Here is a 15633-nt window from a genome sequence, read left to right on the forward strand (position 1 = left end):
TGCCCAAATGGATCCAATCAAAAAGGGATAGTTAGGCCGAGGCCTGTTGCCTTCCTGTAGCATACATTAGATAATTCTAGCAACATTGAAGAATACAAACATGGTGGTGCTAGCACAGATAGTACAATGAGACATATTTCACAGGATGTATAAACGTGAAGCATCCAGTTGGCGGTTCCACTCACTGCCAAATATGGTAGTGAGAGGAAGCCCACTGGCAGGCAGTGGATTTTGGCCAACATTCTGCAAATTCTCATCAATTAAACATTTGATCTCAATAAAGTTCTGTTTCAAAAAACTATAATCTGTTATAAACAGAGTGGACTATGTATTATAGACTTTACCCTTTGCAAAATAGTTTTTTACATGTTTTTTTAAAGCAAGCTGTTTAGGAGCACAAACGCAAATTGAGTTATTGTAAACGCGCATTTCACAGTAGGCGTTCGCTAACGGAAATATGTAGATCCATACTAGAACGCGCCAATGGGATATTGCTAGCGAGTGCTTGGCTCTGCCAACCATGACTCATTTGTCCCATTGGAAACAACAACCTGTGGCCTATCTTGGTTAAGTTATAAAAAATCTTTGGTGCAAGTGCAGTATTCAAGCCTCTGTCATAGTCAGTTGATCACATCCGTGCAGGACAATTAGGTCACTGCAGACAGAGAAAAGTGAATCAAAGTATGAGAAGTCCCTAACAGCCAACAATCAAAAATTGTAATTGATTGAAATACAAAAGGCAATGTATATTTGACTCTTACAGTAGCCTTGTCATTTTACTAATATATATAATATAGATATTTTTAAAGCTTTGTACTGAAGGACAAAGCATCGCCAGGGTTGTGGGTTCGATTCCCACGGGGGGCCAGTACAAAAAATAAATTCAAATAATGCATGAAATGAAATGTATGCATTCACTACTGTAAGTCGCTCTGGATAAGAGCGCCTGCTAAATGACTAAAATGTAAAAATGTAAATGTAGGACTACTACCACTGTGGTCAACTTGGTTCTATTCTACAATCAAACACAAGGTGGCAGTGTTCAAAATTAGGACCCATTGGTATCCAATGTTCTTTATGAAAAAGTGCTTCCGGCGTCATCCTTCCTCTTTTCGTCTGGATCGGGTCGCCGCCATGGTATGGAACTCCATCACTAATAGACTTAAAAAAAATATCAACTGTAATCTTCAAACTATACATTCACTTGTTACATTTCAAAGTACCCAATGTGTGAATGCAATGGTTAGGGACATGTATATCCCATTATTAATGATTTTATCTGTATATCTCCCCCCAAAAGTTGCCTATATACAAAACTCGAGCGAATGGCTACGCTACGGTGATTGTATCGCTAACTACCTAGCTAATTAATGACAGTCTCTTATTGAAATTGCCCTTATTACTGTGTTCTTCGCAATGTAATGAAGTTGGTGTTAACATTTTATAAATTCATCCTTGCCAAATACCTTTCAAAGTTGTAATCATAGCAAATGCATTATAACTACCAGGTAGTGCTGCCCAATGATGCGTGCTATCAAGGAGATCCTGTTGTGCAACGATAGAGCTAGCTGCTCACACCAAAGCCTTTGGCAAATGGATTGTTGGTAGAGTTGATTATACAACTTTTTGAGTCAACAACACTAAACGTATGTACATGTTGTTGGAACAAAAATGCCACATAGATGGTGAAAAGGCTCTTGACCTACCTGGAAAAACGCTAAGCTAACTCCTCCCTCTTGTATCAGGGATCATCAACTAAATTCAGCTGCGCGACGATTTTATTTCTTGAGCGGATGGTCAGAGGACCACAACATAATTACTAATAATTTGTCAACTGCAAATTGACCGCAAGAAGCTTTAACGGATATAATAAAACAGAATAATTTCAAACCTTGCTTACATTTGTATACGATCACATACTGTATGTCTCTGTTATGTGTGGGAATACTTTGGAACAGATTTCCAAAATTAAAATCACTTAGAACGGATTTTCTGGTGCTGTATATAAAATAATGTAGGAAAATGCTGCTTGTATTCAATACTTTTTAAATTAAAAGTATGGATTTCAGCACCTGCGGAAGGACCGCAGTTGTATAGTACAAATATAGGTTCTGGTAAGTGTTTTCAGAATTTACATTTTTACACATATCGACTGCTGGTGACTCAATGTTGGTGAAAGGAAATCGCATGACGAGTTATCCAAATTCCGCCTCGATATGCGAAGGGAGTTGTGTTCCTCGGCTAGTAGCCCCTTAGGTTGAATGGTAGTGACCTGACCCCCATGCTGGATATTTGCTGTGAAGCCAAGAGACTCAATTTGAATGAAGAGGTACTTGAAATGTACCAGACTGCAGCACTTGGTCAGTGTACATTCTAAATCTGTGATTCAGGTGAATGTGCCGAAGACACGCAGGACCTACTGCAAGAAGTGCAAGAGACACCAGCTTCACAAAGTTACCCAGTACAAGAAGGGAAAGGATTCCCTCTACGCACAGGGTGAGTTTCAGTCTCAAAATGAGCATTGGCAGATGAACATAAGACGTAGTATGTGGACTGCTAGGTGTTACAAGTTAAATAATTGATGTACGATCTGTGTTTTAGGTAAGAGGAGATATGACAGAAAACAGTCCGGTTACGGTGGACAGACCAAGCCTATTTTCCGCAAAAAGGTAAGCTTGCAAAGCTGTGTGTGTACTGGATACGTTACCAAAAGGTACCTTATATCAGTGGTATACTTCTATCATCGAGGAACCCAAACAGTACAGTTAAGTAGTTCTGGGGGTCTGGGGCAACATACAGTTGAAGTCGGAAGTTTACATACACTTAGCTTGGAGTCATTAAAACTCGTTTTTCAACCACTTCACAAATTTCTTGTTAACAAACTATAGTTTTGGCAAGTCGGTTAGGACATCTACTTTGTGCATGACACAAGTAATTTTTCCAACAATTGTTTACAGACAGATTTCACTTATAATTCACTGTATCACAATTCCAGTGGGTCAGAAGTTTACATACACTAAGTTGACTGTACCTTTAAACAGCTTGGAAAATTCCAGAGAATTATGTCATGGCTTTAGAAGCCTCTGATAGGCTAATTGACATAATTTGAGTCAACTGGAGGTGTACCTGTGGATTTATTTCAAGGCCTACTTTCAAACTCAATACCTCTTTGCTTGACATCATGGGAAATCAAAAGAAATCAGTCAAGACCTCAGGAAAGGGTTTTTGTAGACCTCCACAAGTTTGGTTCACCCTTGGGAGCAATTTCCAAACGCCTGAAGGTACCACATTCATCTGTACAAACAATAGTTCGCAAGTATAAACACCATGGGACCATGTAGCCGTCATACCGCTCAGGAAGGAGACGTGTTCTGTCTCCTAGAGATTAACGTACTTTCCTGCGAAAAGTGAAAATCAATCCCAGAACAGCAGCAAAGGACCAAGTGAAGATGTTGGAGGAAACAGTTAAAAAAGTATCTATATCCACAGTAAAATGAGTCCTATATCGACATAACCTGAAAGGCCGCTCAGCAAGGAAGTAGCTACTGCTCCAAAGTCGGCATAAAAAAGCCAGACTACGGTTTGCAACTGCACATGGGGACAAATATCATACTTTTTGGAGAAATGTCCTCTGGTCTGATGAAACAAAAATAGAACTCTTTGGTCATAATCACCATCGTTATGTTTGGAGGAAAAAGGGAGAGGCTTGCAAGCCAAAGAACACCATCCCAACCGTGAAGCACGGGGGTGGCAGCATCATGTTGTGGGGATGCTTTGCTGCAGGAGGGACTGGTGCACTTCACATAGTAGATGGCATCATGAGGAGGAAAATTGTGGATATATTGAAGCAACATCTCAAGACATCAATCAGGAAGTTAAAGCTTGGTCGCAAATGGGTCTTCCAAATGGACAATGACCTCAAGCATACTTCCAAAGTTGTGGCAAAATGGCTTAAGGACAACAAAGTCAAGGTATTGGAGTAGCCATCACAAAGCCCTGACCTCAATCCTATAGAAAATGTGTGGGAAGAACCTATTGTGGGAAGCTTGTGGAAGGCTACCTGAAACGTTTGACCCATGTTAAATAATTTAAAGGCAATGCTACCAAATACTAATTGAGTGTATGTAAACTTCTGACCCACTGGGCATGTGATGGAAGCTGAAATAAATCACTCTCTCTACTATTACTCTGACATTTCACATTTTTAAAATAAAGTGGGGATCCTAACTGACCTAAGACTGAATTCTTACTAGGTTTAAATGTCAGGAATGGTGAAAAACCGAGTTTAAATGTATTTGGCTAAGGTGTATGTAAACTTCCGACTTCAACTGTACTTGTACTGTTGATTACTCAAGGAAAGGAGTTGAACCACTGATATACCTTACAAATGTGTACTATTTGTGCAGGCCATTGTCAGCGAGGCTTGGCCTGTAGTGGCTTTGTCCTTTCCTAAGGTGTCTGCTAGAGAGAACTGAGATGGTTTGAGGCCCTGCTGTGTCTCTTCCATGGCAAGGTTATAGGTAAACCTCAGACAACTTGATTAATGAACACTATTTCTCCTTTACTTCTGCACCTACATATAATACAGTATTGACAGTCTTTTTACACTCCAGAAAATGAAAGGGGGTAGAATTTTGAGCTCTGAAATTGAGAAACGCAGGCAATGCTCTGATTATCCACCCTTTTCCCAAATTTTGCACTCATACGCCCCCTCATGGATTTGAAAGGAATGGGTGGAAACTTCCTCTAGCCATTTAATGCATGAAGGGCAGTGAACGAGAGCACACTTCAGGAGAGGGGTAGATCATCAGAATGCCGCTGCCTTGTGTCACGTGTGCATGGATCCTGGACTGTGGTAACATTGTATTCTCTTCTCAGGCCAAGACCACAAAGAAGATTGTGTTGAGGCTGGAGTGTGTGGAGCCCAACTGCAGGGCCAAGAGAATGGTGCCCATCAAGAGATGCAAGCACTTTGAGCTGGGAGGTGACAAGAAGAGAAAGGTAAGCACAAACTCTAGCCAAGTAGTGCAACACAGATGTTCCTGGCCCATGTTTATTCTGCATGTGGGATGGGTTGTGTATTTGTTCCACAGCCATTAAAAGCAATGTGTGTATGTACAGTGCATTTGGATAGTAAGATTACTTATGGTAATGTGATATTTCAGTTTATCTTTAATGTGAGAATTTTTTTTATTTGTCATTATGGCGTATTGTGTGTAGCTTGATGAGGGGGGGGAAACTAATACATTTTAGAATAAGGCTGTAAAGTAACAAAGTGGAAAAAGTCAAGGGGTATGAGTACTTTCCGAATGTACTGTACCAGGGGTATTCAACTCTTACCCTACAAGAGCCTGCTGTTTTTTATGCTCTGCCTGATCATTAATTGCACCCACCTGGTGTCTCAGGTCTAAATCGATCCTTGGTTCCAGGGGAACAATGTAAAAATGTAGTGGAACTGGCTTCACGGTCCAGAGTTGCATTTGAGGGGTGTATGGTTTCTGGACATCTAAATGACGTTTGACAATGTTCAACTATCCTTGATACACCTCGGAGCTCTTCTACTTTAAATCGTTCCTCTATAGAACATTTAGTCAATTACACAAATGCATGCTTCCTCACAACTCGGGTTATTAGACAGCCTGGAGAGGAATTGACAATAGCAGTCTGAAGGCCCTCACTGGCCAAACGTGTGCGGCTCTTGAATTGTTTGGATTTTAGATATGCCCTAATGAATGTTAAGTTGTCAAATTGAAAGATGTGATTGGATTCAGAAGTGGTGTTTTGTATTTTTCATTGTGGAAAGGTGAATAGTTTCAATGTGCTGGTTGAATATCTGAGCTGCCTTATAACCGTTGTTTTTATTGTCTCCTTTCAGGGCCAGGTCATCCAGTTCTAGGCTGTGGGTCAATCTATTGGATGGACTTGTCATTTATTTTCCAATAAATGTATTGAAATTGTACCAGATGTCTCATCTCTCCTTAACTGTAGCTTGGTGGTAATTATGGTTGGTGGATATGAAGATGTAATTGGCCTTTCCAAGAGTGGTTGAAGCATGTTGCAGTACATCAGTATAAACACACTGGCGAATAACCATCCCTGAATCATATCCTCATGGGCTTAGTACAACAGTCTCACCCCATCAGAACCGAATGATGTATATAAACCCTAGAATGCTGACACTCTGTATTGGCCATTGAGAGGCTTTGAAGACACCGATTGGCCATATTGGCAGTCCTCCATAGGAATGAATGGACTAATACAGTATTTCAAGGACAATTGCATGTATTTAAGTATATTTGTTGTACGCTTACATTAATATCAAATTATACTTTAAGGAATGTTTATACATTTTTGTTTAGCTCACATTTAAAAATCTATAAATACATTTCTATAGCTTCCAAAATATTTTTACAATGTTGGGGTCCCATATCTAGTGTGTGTACGTATATTGAAGTGATAACCCAAAATGAGGTTAAAGGGATACAGTGAGATTTTGGGATTAAAGCCGTTCTACTTAACCAGAGTCAGATGAACACCTGGATACAATTTTTGCCTGTGTAGTTTAAAGGAAGTTCGCAGTAGTTTCGCCAGCCAATGCTAACTAGGGTAGCACAAAGACAGCATTGAAAAGCTTTAAAACTATTTTGATATGGTCAGTCCTTGCCTGTGTAAATTTGGAAACACTTGACACCCAGGGTCATAAGTTTGACACATTTAGACCTGTTGTGAGACATTGCATTATTTTATGGCTGGTTATGACACCTACCACACAAGGCAAAACATTCGATTACACCATATAGCCTACTTGTCAACAGTATGTTTACTATACTTTTCTAAAATCGACCACAGACATGCACCGACAGCCAACACTTGCTGATGACTGGGATGAATGCAGGACAAGACGCCCTCTTGACATAAGGGCATATATTATGGTCATACACTTTCAAAAAGCATTATTTTCTAAATCAAAAAGTTACACAGGAGGGTCAGTGTTTTCTACAAGTTATTTAAAATATGAAGAAAAAAAAACATGACTAAAGAATTATGAAGGACTTCTTGGTAGGGAAAAACATTAAATGTGGGTTTTGACACTTATGCAAGTGTCATAACCAGCCATAAAAATAACATCACAACAGCTGTAAATATGGGGTCATGATAATGTTATGATCCCATTTTGACAAGTTATGTCAGCTTTATGACCATGTGATAACGCTGGTTGTGAAGTGTTACCGTAAATTTAAGTGGTAATGTTTTTCCAGACCCATCCTGAAGTTTATCAAAAAAGTGGGAGGTTGATGGCTTTGGTTTGTTTGAATTCCAGATTGCCCCTTTAATTAAATGTTAACATTTCCAGACATGATTGTACCAAAGTAACAGTTATTTCAAATCAGGAAAAATGGTTACAGTACTACTGATTTTTGATATCTTAACATTCAGGTGTCTGCCATCCAGCAAATCTCCTTTTTGTGACCAGAACAATTGGCATACAAAACATGGACAATTACTAACATTCCACACTTAAAATAAAGATTAAAAATCCCTCCAATAAAGGGAAGCACACCAACTAAATAACCTATTCAAAGGTGAGCATATAGATGGCTCTTTGGCAAATAAGCACACTATCTAGAATAATCATAATAAGCAATGTAACTTGCTGTGAATTAAAGTGCTCATAAATCCTGTGCATTTCAATCAGTGCTGGGTGAGGGCCAGGGCCCATATGCTTGTCTGCTAGCTACACCATACTAAAGAACTGTTCACGTTGGGCATGTCCTTCCATAATTGCCATTGGGTGTTGAAGTCACACTTAAATGGGGGTGACAGTCAGCAGTGCTGTACCAGAAGGGTTGACCACCACCACAAGTTCACTGAGGAGGGTCTGGACCCCCAGCTCCTTGTAGCTGGGCAGGACCTGGGTGACATTACACTGGGGGTGGCAGATCTTCCAGCTAGGCAGCGTGGCCAGGGTGAGGGGGAAGCCTCGGGGACCACCGATCTCCTGCTTGTTCATCACTGCCAGAGCCAACCGGCCACCAGACAGGTGTCTTTCCCACACCTCGAAACTGTCCACCTGTCAAACAACAGTCAGGTTAGTTTCAACAGCCTGATTTCAGATTATAAACTGGGTGGCTCGAACCCTGAATGCTGATTGGCTGAAAGCCGTGGTATATCAGGGTATGACAAACCACGGGTATGACAAAACATTTATTTTTACTGCTCTAATTACATTGGTAACCAGTCTATAATAGCAATAAGGCACCTTGGGGGTTTGTGATATATGGCCAATATACCATGGCTAAGGGCTGTTCTTACGCACGACGCAATGCGGAGTACATTTAAACTCAGTTTTTCCACAATTCCTTACATTTAATCCTAGTAAAAATCCCTGTCATAAGTCAGTTAGGATCACCACTTTATTTTAAGAATGTGAAATGTCAGAATAATAGTAGAGAGAATGATTTCAGCTTTTATTTCTTTCATCACAGTCCCAGTGGGTCAGAAGTTTACATACACTCAATTAGTATTTGGTAGCATTGCCTTTAAATTGTTTAACTTTGGTCAAACATTTCGGGTAGCCTTCCACAAGCTTCCCACAATAAGTTGGGTGAATTTTGGCCCATTCCTCCTGACAGAGCTGGTGTAACTGAGTCAGGTTTGTAGGCCTCCTTGCTCGGACATGCTTTTTCAGTTCTGCCCACACATTTTCTATAGGATTGAGGTCAGGGCTTTGTGATGGCCACTCCAATACCTTGACTTCGTTGTCCTTAAGCTATTTTGCCACAACTTTGGAACGATGCTTGGGGTCATTGTACATTTGGAAGACCCATTTGAGACCAAGCTTGAACTTCCTGACTGATTTCTTGAGATGTTGCTTCAATATATCCACAATTTTTCCTCCTCATGATGCCATCTATTTTGTGAAGTGCACCAGTCCCTCCTGCAGCAAAGCATCCCCACAACATGATGGTGCCACCCTCGTGCTTTACGGTTGGGATGGTGTTCTTTGGCTTGCAAGACTCCCCTTTTTTCCTCCAAACATAACGATGGTCATTATGACCAAACAGTTCTATTTTTGTTTCATCAGACCAGAGGACATTTCTCCAAAAAGTACGATCTTTGTCCCCATGTGCAGTTGCAAACTGGCTTTTTTATGGCGGTTTTGGAGCAGTGGCTTCTTCCTTGCTGAGCGGCCTTTCAGGTTATGTCGCTACAGGACTCGTTTTATTGTGGATATAGATACTTTTGTACCCGTTTCCTCCAGCATCTTTGCTGTAGTTCTGGGTTCGATTTGCAGTTTTTCGCACCAAAGTACATTCATCTCTAGGAGACAGAACGTCTCCTTTCTGAGCGGTATGATGGATGCGTGGTCCCATGGTGTTTATACTTGCATACTATTGTTTGTACAGATGAACGTGGTACCTTCGGGCGTTTGGAAATTGCTCCCAAGGATGAACCAGACTTGTGGAGGTCTTGGCTGATTTCTTTTGATTTTTCCCATGATGTCAAGCAAAGAGTCACTGAGTTTGAAGGTAGGCCTTGAAATACAGCCACAGGTACACCTCCAATTGACTCAAATGATGTCAATTAGCCTATCAGAGTCTTCTAAAGCCATGACATAATTTTCTGGAATTTTCCAAGCTGTTTAAAGGCACAGTCAACTTAGTGTATGTAAACTTCTGACCCACTGGAATTGTGATAGTGATTTATAAGTGAAATAATCTGTCTAAACAATTGTTGGAAAAATTACTTGTCATGCACAAAGTAGATGTCCTAACCGACTTGCCAAAACTATAGTTCGTTATCAAGAAATTTGTGGAGTGGTTGAAAAATGAGTTAAGGACGCCAACCTAAGTGTATGTAAACTTACCACTTCAACTGTAACTACCGCAACATAAGCTACAGAGCCACGACATGTAACTACCGCAAACTACAGAGCCACGACATGTAACTACCGCAACAAACTACAGAGCCACATGGAACTACCACAACATAAGCTACAGAGCCACGACATGTAACTTCTACATTTCACTTTACCTGCTTACAAATGATCAGTCTTGCATATGGCCAGTAGGTGGGGTATATACACAGATCACTCAGAAGGGTCTCAGGATGGGTTGGTTGGTTGACCATGCAGCGAATCGATGTCATATCTATGCTAATATAGCAAAAACTCGCTAGCTAAACAACTAACGATGTATTTGAGACACAAGTACTAATTGTGCAAATGTATTTAAGTTGTCAATGAACAGACTTAATATAGTTTACATGTCAACAGTCAAAGCCAACCCCCTCTGTATTGCCCCATAGTTCGCCACGTGATCGTTGTGTTGCTAAACAACCAACCCGTCTATAGGTGTTTAGGTTTTATCGGCGGTGTTGATCATTGGGGGAAAGTAAATATTTTATGTGGCTACAGATGAACGCCATATGGTTTCAGAGTTGGCAATTTATAGTGAATGCATGATGTTAGATGTCATTTCTTTGGAGTTTCAGGCTTTTTGACTTTGATTAGGCCCTGTAATAGTGTAGCTGCATAAGGGTATCTGACCATTATTACACTAAACAAAAATATAAAAAAAAACAACATGCAACAATTTCAAAGCTTTTACTGTGTTACAATTCATATAAAGGAAACCAGTCCATTGAAATAAATTGGGCCCCACTCTATGGATTTCACAACTGGGAATACAAATATGCATCGGTTGGTCACAAATACCCTTAAAAAAAACAAAAAAAACAGTCAGTATCTGGTGTGACCACCATTTGCCTCATGCAGCGCGACATCTCCTTCACATAGAGTTGATCAGGCTGTTGATTGTGGCCTGTGGAATATTGTCCCACTGCTGTGTGAAGTTGCTGGATAATGTTGGAAACTGGAACACGCTGTCGTACACAGGCCATTTTCAGCTTCTAGGAGTTGTGTACAAAGCCTTGCAACATGGGGCTGTACATTATGCTGAAACATGAGGTGATGGCAGCGGATGAATGACACGACAATGGTTCTCATTACAGTTTCTCTATGCATTAAAATTGCCATCGATAAAATGCAATTGTGTTCATTGTCGGTAGCTTATGCCTGCCCATACTATAACCCCACCGCCACCATGGGGCACTCTGTTCACAACATTGACATCAGCAAACTGCTCTCCCACACAACACCATACACGCTGTCTGCCATCTGCTCAGTACAGTTGAAACAGAGATGAATCCATGAAGAGCACACTACTCCAGCGTGCCAGTGGCCATCGAAGGTGAGCATTTGTCCACATAGTCGCTTAAGAGGCCGAACTGCAGTCAGGTCAAGACCTTGGTGAGGACGACGAGCACACAGATGAGCTACCCTGAGACTGTTTGACAGTTTGTGCAGAGATTCTTTGTTTGTGAAAACCCAGTTTCATCGGCTGTCCGGGTGGCTGGTCTCAGACGATCTCCCAGGTGAAGAAGCCGGATGTGGAGGTCCTGGGCTGGTGTGGTTACACATGGTATGCGGTTGTGAGGCCGGTTGGATGTACTGCCAAATTCTCTAAAACTATGTTGGAGGAGGCTTATGGTAGGAAAATCAACATGCAATTCTCTGGCAACAGCTCTGGTGGACATTCCTGTCGTCAGCCAAATGCAGCCTCCCTCAAAACTTTAGATATCTGTGGCATTGTGTTGTGTGACACAACTGCACATTTTAGAGTGGCCTTTTATTGTCCCCTGCACAAGGTGCACCTGTGTAATGATAGTTGTTTAATCAGCTTACTGATATACCACACCTGTCAGGTGGATGGATCTTGGCAAAGGAGAAATGCTCATTAACAGGGATGTAAACATATTTGGGCACAACATTTTAGACAAATAAGCTTTTTGTGCTTATGGACAATTTCTGGGATCTTTTATTTCAGCTCATGAAACCAACACTTTACCTGTCGCGTTTCTATTTTGGTTCAGTGTTGTATTGAACTGTATTAGCACCGAGTAGTCACATTTAAAGTAGGATTTGGTACTGCACAACAGAAGTTGCATATGCCCCGTTTGTTTTATGTGTGGTGGTAATGCTATTCTCCATTGTGCATTACCATGAAATATCCCCAGTGAGTAACAGAGCAGAGGTGTACTACCTTGGCGGTGCGATAGCCCTGCCTGCCCAGTGGGTCCTGACTGATGGCGATGATCCTTGTGTTCTGCAGCAGCTGCTTGGACCGGGGGCAGATGTCTCTCAGGTCATTGGACATCAGCAGAGGGGCGGCCATGATGGCCCACAATGCCATCTGAGACTCCTGTTGGGTGTGACTCAGGCCAAAGTTTCCAATCACCAGCTGAGGAAGGAACACCGTCAATGTCAATCAGACATACTATTCAGAAAAAGTACATGGCTTATGGCAGGAACAGCTGGTGTGAGTAAGATGAAGAGTTCATGATTAATCATTACTCAGACAAGTTTTACTGAATGCCATCAACTGAGTAGCAGGATTGGATGGGTCAATTCAGGAAGTTCACTTAAACATTCCCCATAGAAAACAATGGGATGAATTGGCCCCAACTCCTTATCCATAGTGAAAAGAGTAACAGCCACAGTACCATGTCAGGGTCATTCCAGCCCCCAGGCCCAGCCGCTGGGACAATGACGTCCTGATGGTCGGCAGTCCAGTCCAAGATGGTCTTCACACTGTCCCAGGAGTCATACACATCCGCAAAGTTGCGCCAGTGGTTACAGGCCTTCCGTATGGCAGCATAGTCTGGCTGTGAGTACATCATTGACATGGTGGGACACATTAATCAATGCAAAATTAATCATGAATGAATCCTCCTGACTAAGATGAAATCAATTCAGTTTCAGGTATATTTAGCATTTTCATTAGCCAACGAACTGAAGGAATGCTAGGAATAAAGGCATTTACCACCTCGCTCTTTCTTACCTGATGGTACGGCCACTCATACAGTGGCCACTCACAGGAGTACAGGATACTTCTCCCAGTTTGGTTCAGTGCTATTGACATGTTTGTGTAACCTGGGAAAAAGTCACACACAGCTGTAATTATAGGTTTTCGGGTGTAACCAATCAATCATTCTCTATTCAATTCATGAAACATAATTTCATCTGAAAGAGACTTATGAGCTGTTGAATTAGTAGTTTTGTAGCATGACATTTAATATATAAATCACCTTCCCCCAGTAAAGTCCACTTCATGTAGCACCCATCAAATTTGAGCAGATCCACACCCCAATCAGCAAAGGTCTGAGCGTCGATGTCGTAGTATCCCAGGCTCCCTGGAAAGCCTCCACATGTAAAGGTTCCCAAATCAGCATAGATCCCCAACTTGAGACCCTTGGAATGAACCTGTATAACCAATCACAAATAACAATCTTACAATAGATAGGCTTTTAGAAAAGGTTTGTCCTGTAGGCCAAAATCCATGAACAAAGTGGACCCTTACAGTTGAAACCAGTAGATGGTGATGTTGTATTACTAAACCACATTTTCATGGCTCTTCAGAGGGTTTTGAAACCTTTGGTAGTTTAGCACCATGGTAACAGCAATATTCCCTTTCTGTTTGCTCATAGTTATGTGTCACTCTTAGCAAGGTGGATGATCTAATTAGTAAAACACATAACCTTACAGTCCCATTGGGTAGGTTATCACTCGAGGAAGGACATGTTTCTGTTTGTTGTGTTAAAGTGACAGAGTGTGTGATAGACAAGCACTGGGAACTAGAAAACATTGGAGTTGGAGCTGACATAAGCAGTGCACCAACTGTATGTGGATAATATAAGTTGTCCCTCAACAACTGGTTCATGTTCAGTAGACACAAAACCAAATAAAATGGGCCAAAAATAAATTGTTTTAATTTTCCATTGCAAAACGTTTTTCTAAATGTGTGCCCTAATGAGCACGACCTCTCTGTAGCCTATACACTCACATAGTCGGCCAGTTTCTTGATGCCTCTGGGGAACCGCTTCGGGTCTGCCTGAAGGCGTCCCTTGGCGTCACGTTGGTGGCTGGGCCAACAGTCATCGATGCAGACATACTCGTAGCCAGCCTCCTTCCAGCCTTCCGTCACCATCACATCTGCCATCTGCATGTAGAGATTCTCACTAGCAGCACAGAGATCAGGGACAGAGGAAACTATTAGCCAGTTCATATTGTCATATTAACTATGCTTCAATGTGTCAATGAAGTAACAGTGAACGTGTGAGGCCATTTATACCTGATGAATGTAGAACCATCCCACTAACATTCATGTTACCGCCTACAGTTACTCTACTTCCTGCTATGAGTTTGAACTGAGCCGTCATCAAAATGGTCTAAGCTAGTTTAGTGGTGTCAATTTGGTGGGTATAATTTGTGGAACATTCCAACAGGAATCTGTTGCAGAAACGTCGTAAATAACAAGGCTGCCAACAAACAACGCATACAGAGTTGTATAGCGGCAGAATAAGATACCGGGTAGGGCGTGGGCTATTTAAATTAAGTTTTTCACTCCCAACGTTTATTCCGAAAAATGTCTGTCCTCACTCTGGTAGCCTATGGACAAACATTAAGAAAAAGCTACGTGGTGAGTTGATGCCTATTCGGCAGCTAGTTAGCTAGGTGGATTGATCATGCTACTTTGTATGCATTTGTTTGTTGGCATCCATCGAACGTTACTTTACGAAGTGTTTGGAACAGATTCCTGTTGGAACGTGCCACACAATTATACCCATCCGGTCAGTTGTTTCCCTTGTCTTCAATGTTTGATTGAGTCTGGAACATTTAAATGTACGTGTAGAGTTGAGGGTGAAGCCAGATGTCATACCTGATGCAATTATTGGGGTCCGTGTCACAGTCGACATTGCACATGAATCTCTCCCAATGCAGCCAACCCATTGTAGGCTTGAGCGCGAGACCATTGTCCAGAGATCGAACTGGACTGATAAAAGCACCGATTGTAAATAGCACCAGAACTACAGCAGACATTTTAGTTATTGGTTTCAGTTGACTAACGAATAATCTTCATCAACAATGTGTGAATTGAAAGCACATCTATTTCCTGATAGTGACACAAACCGGGCCCGCCTTACTGGAAGATTGACAGCAACATGGACCAGTAATATCATGGTGCGCTGGAAACTAGCCAATCACGTTGCACCCGTGTCTGGATATAAACAAGGAAGCGCACCTGTGTCAAGTGTTTGCTTGATGACATGGATTGTAATTCTTTTTTTCTTCTTCTGTAACTTGTGATGTGCACCTGGCCATAACTTCATAATCCCTTTTGCTAGGTTTGAAAAATAATGGGCTACAGGTCCGGCTTCTTTTGGGCCCTAAGCGGGCAACACATTTTAGTGGCACCCCTCTTGATGGCAAAGAGAAAAATGCACTTTTCACATTTTAGTCATTTAGCAGAAGCTCTTATCCAGAGCGACTTACAGTTAGTGCATTCATCTTAAATCGCTAGGTGAAACAACCACATAACACAGTTATAGTGAGTACAGTTTTCCTCAATAAAGTAGCTATCAGCAAAGTCAGAGCTAGTAAGGGGGAAAAAAGTCAAGTGCGAGTGTTAATTCACAAAAGGCATATACTGTATACAGTATATTGAACAGTGTTAGTTCAATATTTATTTATTTTATTATTGGGGGACTGCGGTGGGATTATTTAAGATACTC

General features: G+C 41.4%; 2 protein-coding genes and 1 non-coding gene across 4 annotated transcripts; 2 read left to right on the plus strand and 1 right to left on the minus strand.

Moving 5' to 3' along the window:
* Nucleotides 1-1038: 1038 nt before the first annotated feature.
* LOC106604455 (large ribosomal subunit protein eL42) lies at nt 1039-5959 on the plus strand. The gene is made up of 5 exons (XM_014199087.3): nt 1039-1137; nt 2391-2496; nt 2602-2669; nt 4879-5001; nt 5876-5959. Exons 1-5 carry the CDS (start codon nt 1069-1071, stop codon nt 5894-5896), a joined length of 387 nt encoding a protein of 128 aa, XP_014054562.1. The 5' UTR covers nt 1039-1068; the 3' UTR covers nt 5897-5959.
* LOC123743264 (small nucleolar RNA SNORA9) lies at nt 4401-4537 on the plus strand. Its single transcript, XR_006770072.1, has one exon. It is a non-coding gene; the product is annotated as a small nucleolar RNA SNORA9 (small nucleolar RNA).
* Nucleotides 5960-7305: 1346 nt separating the features above from the next.
* On the minus strand, nt 7306-15058 carry gla (galactosidase, alpha). Of its 2 annotated transcripts, none has more exons than NM_001173665.1 (7): nt 14781-15003; nt 13905-14079; nt 13150-13324; nt 12903-12994; nt 12565-12726; nt 12105-12302; nt 7306-8071 (listed from the first exon to the last, which is right to left on the minus strand). In NM_001173665.1, exons 1-7 carry the CDS (start codon nt 14939-14941, stop codon nt 7808-7810), a joined length of 1227 nt encoding a protein of 408 aa, NP_001167136.1. In that variant the 5' UTR covers nt 14942-15003; the 3' UTR covers nt 7306-7807. The 2 variants fall into 2 exon arrangements, with proteins under 2 accessions (NP_001167136.1, XP_045573665.1); XM_045717709.2 differs by lacking the exon at nt 7306-8071 and adding an exon at nt 10591-10957 and having other exon boundaries at nt 14781-15058.
* Between the last annotated feature and the right edge of the window lie 575 nt (nt 15059-15633).

Source organism: Salmo salar, chromosome 05 (assembly GCF_965601325.2).
Source record: "Salmo salar chromosome 05, fSalSal1, whole genome shotgun sequence".
In the NCBI taxonomy this organism is placed as follows: Eukaryota; Metazoa; Chordata; class Actinopteri; order Salmoniformes; family Salmonidae; genus Salmo; species Salmo salar.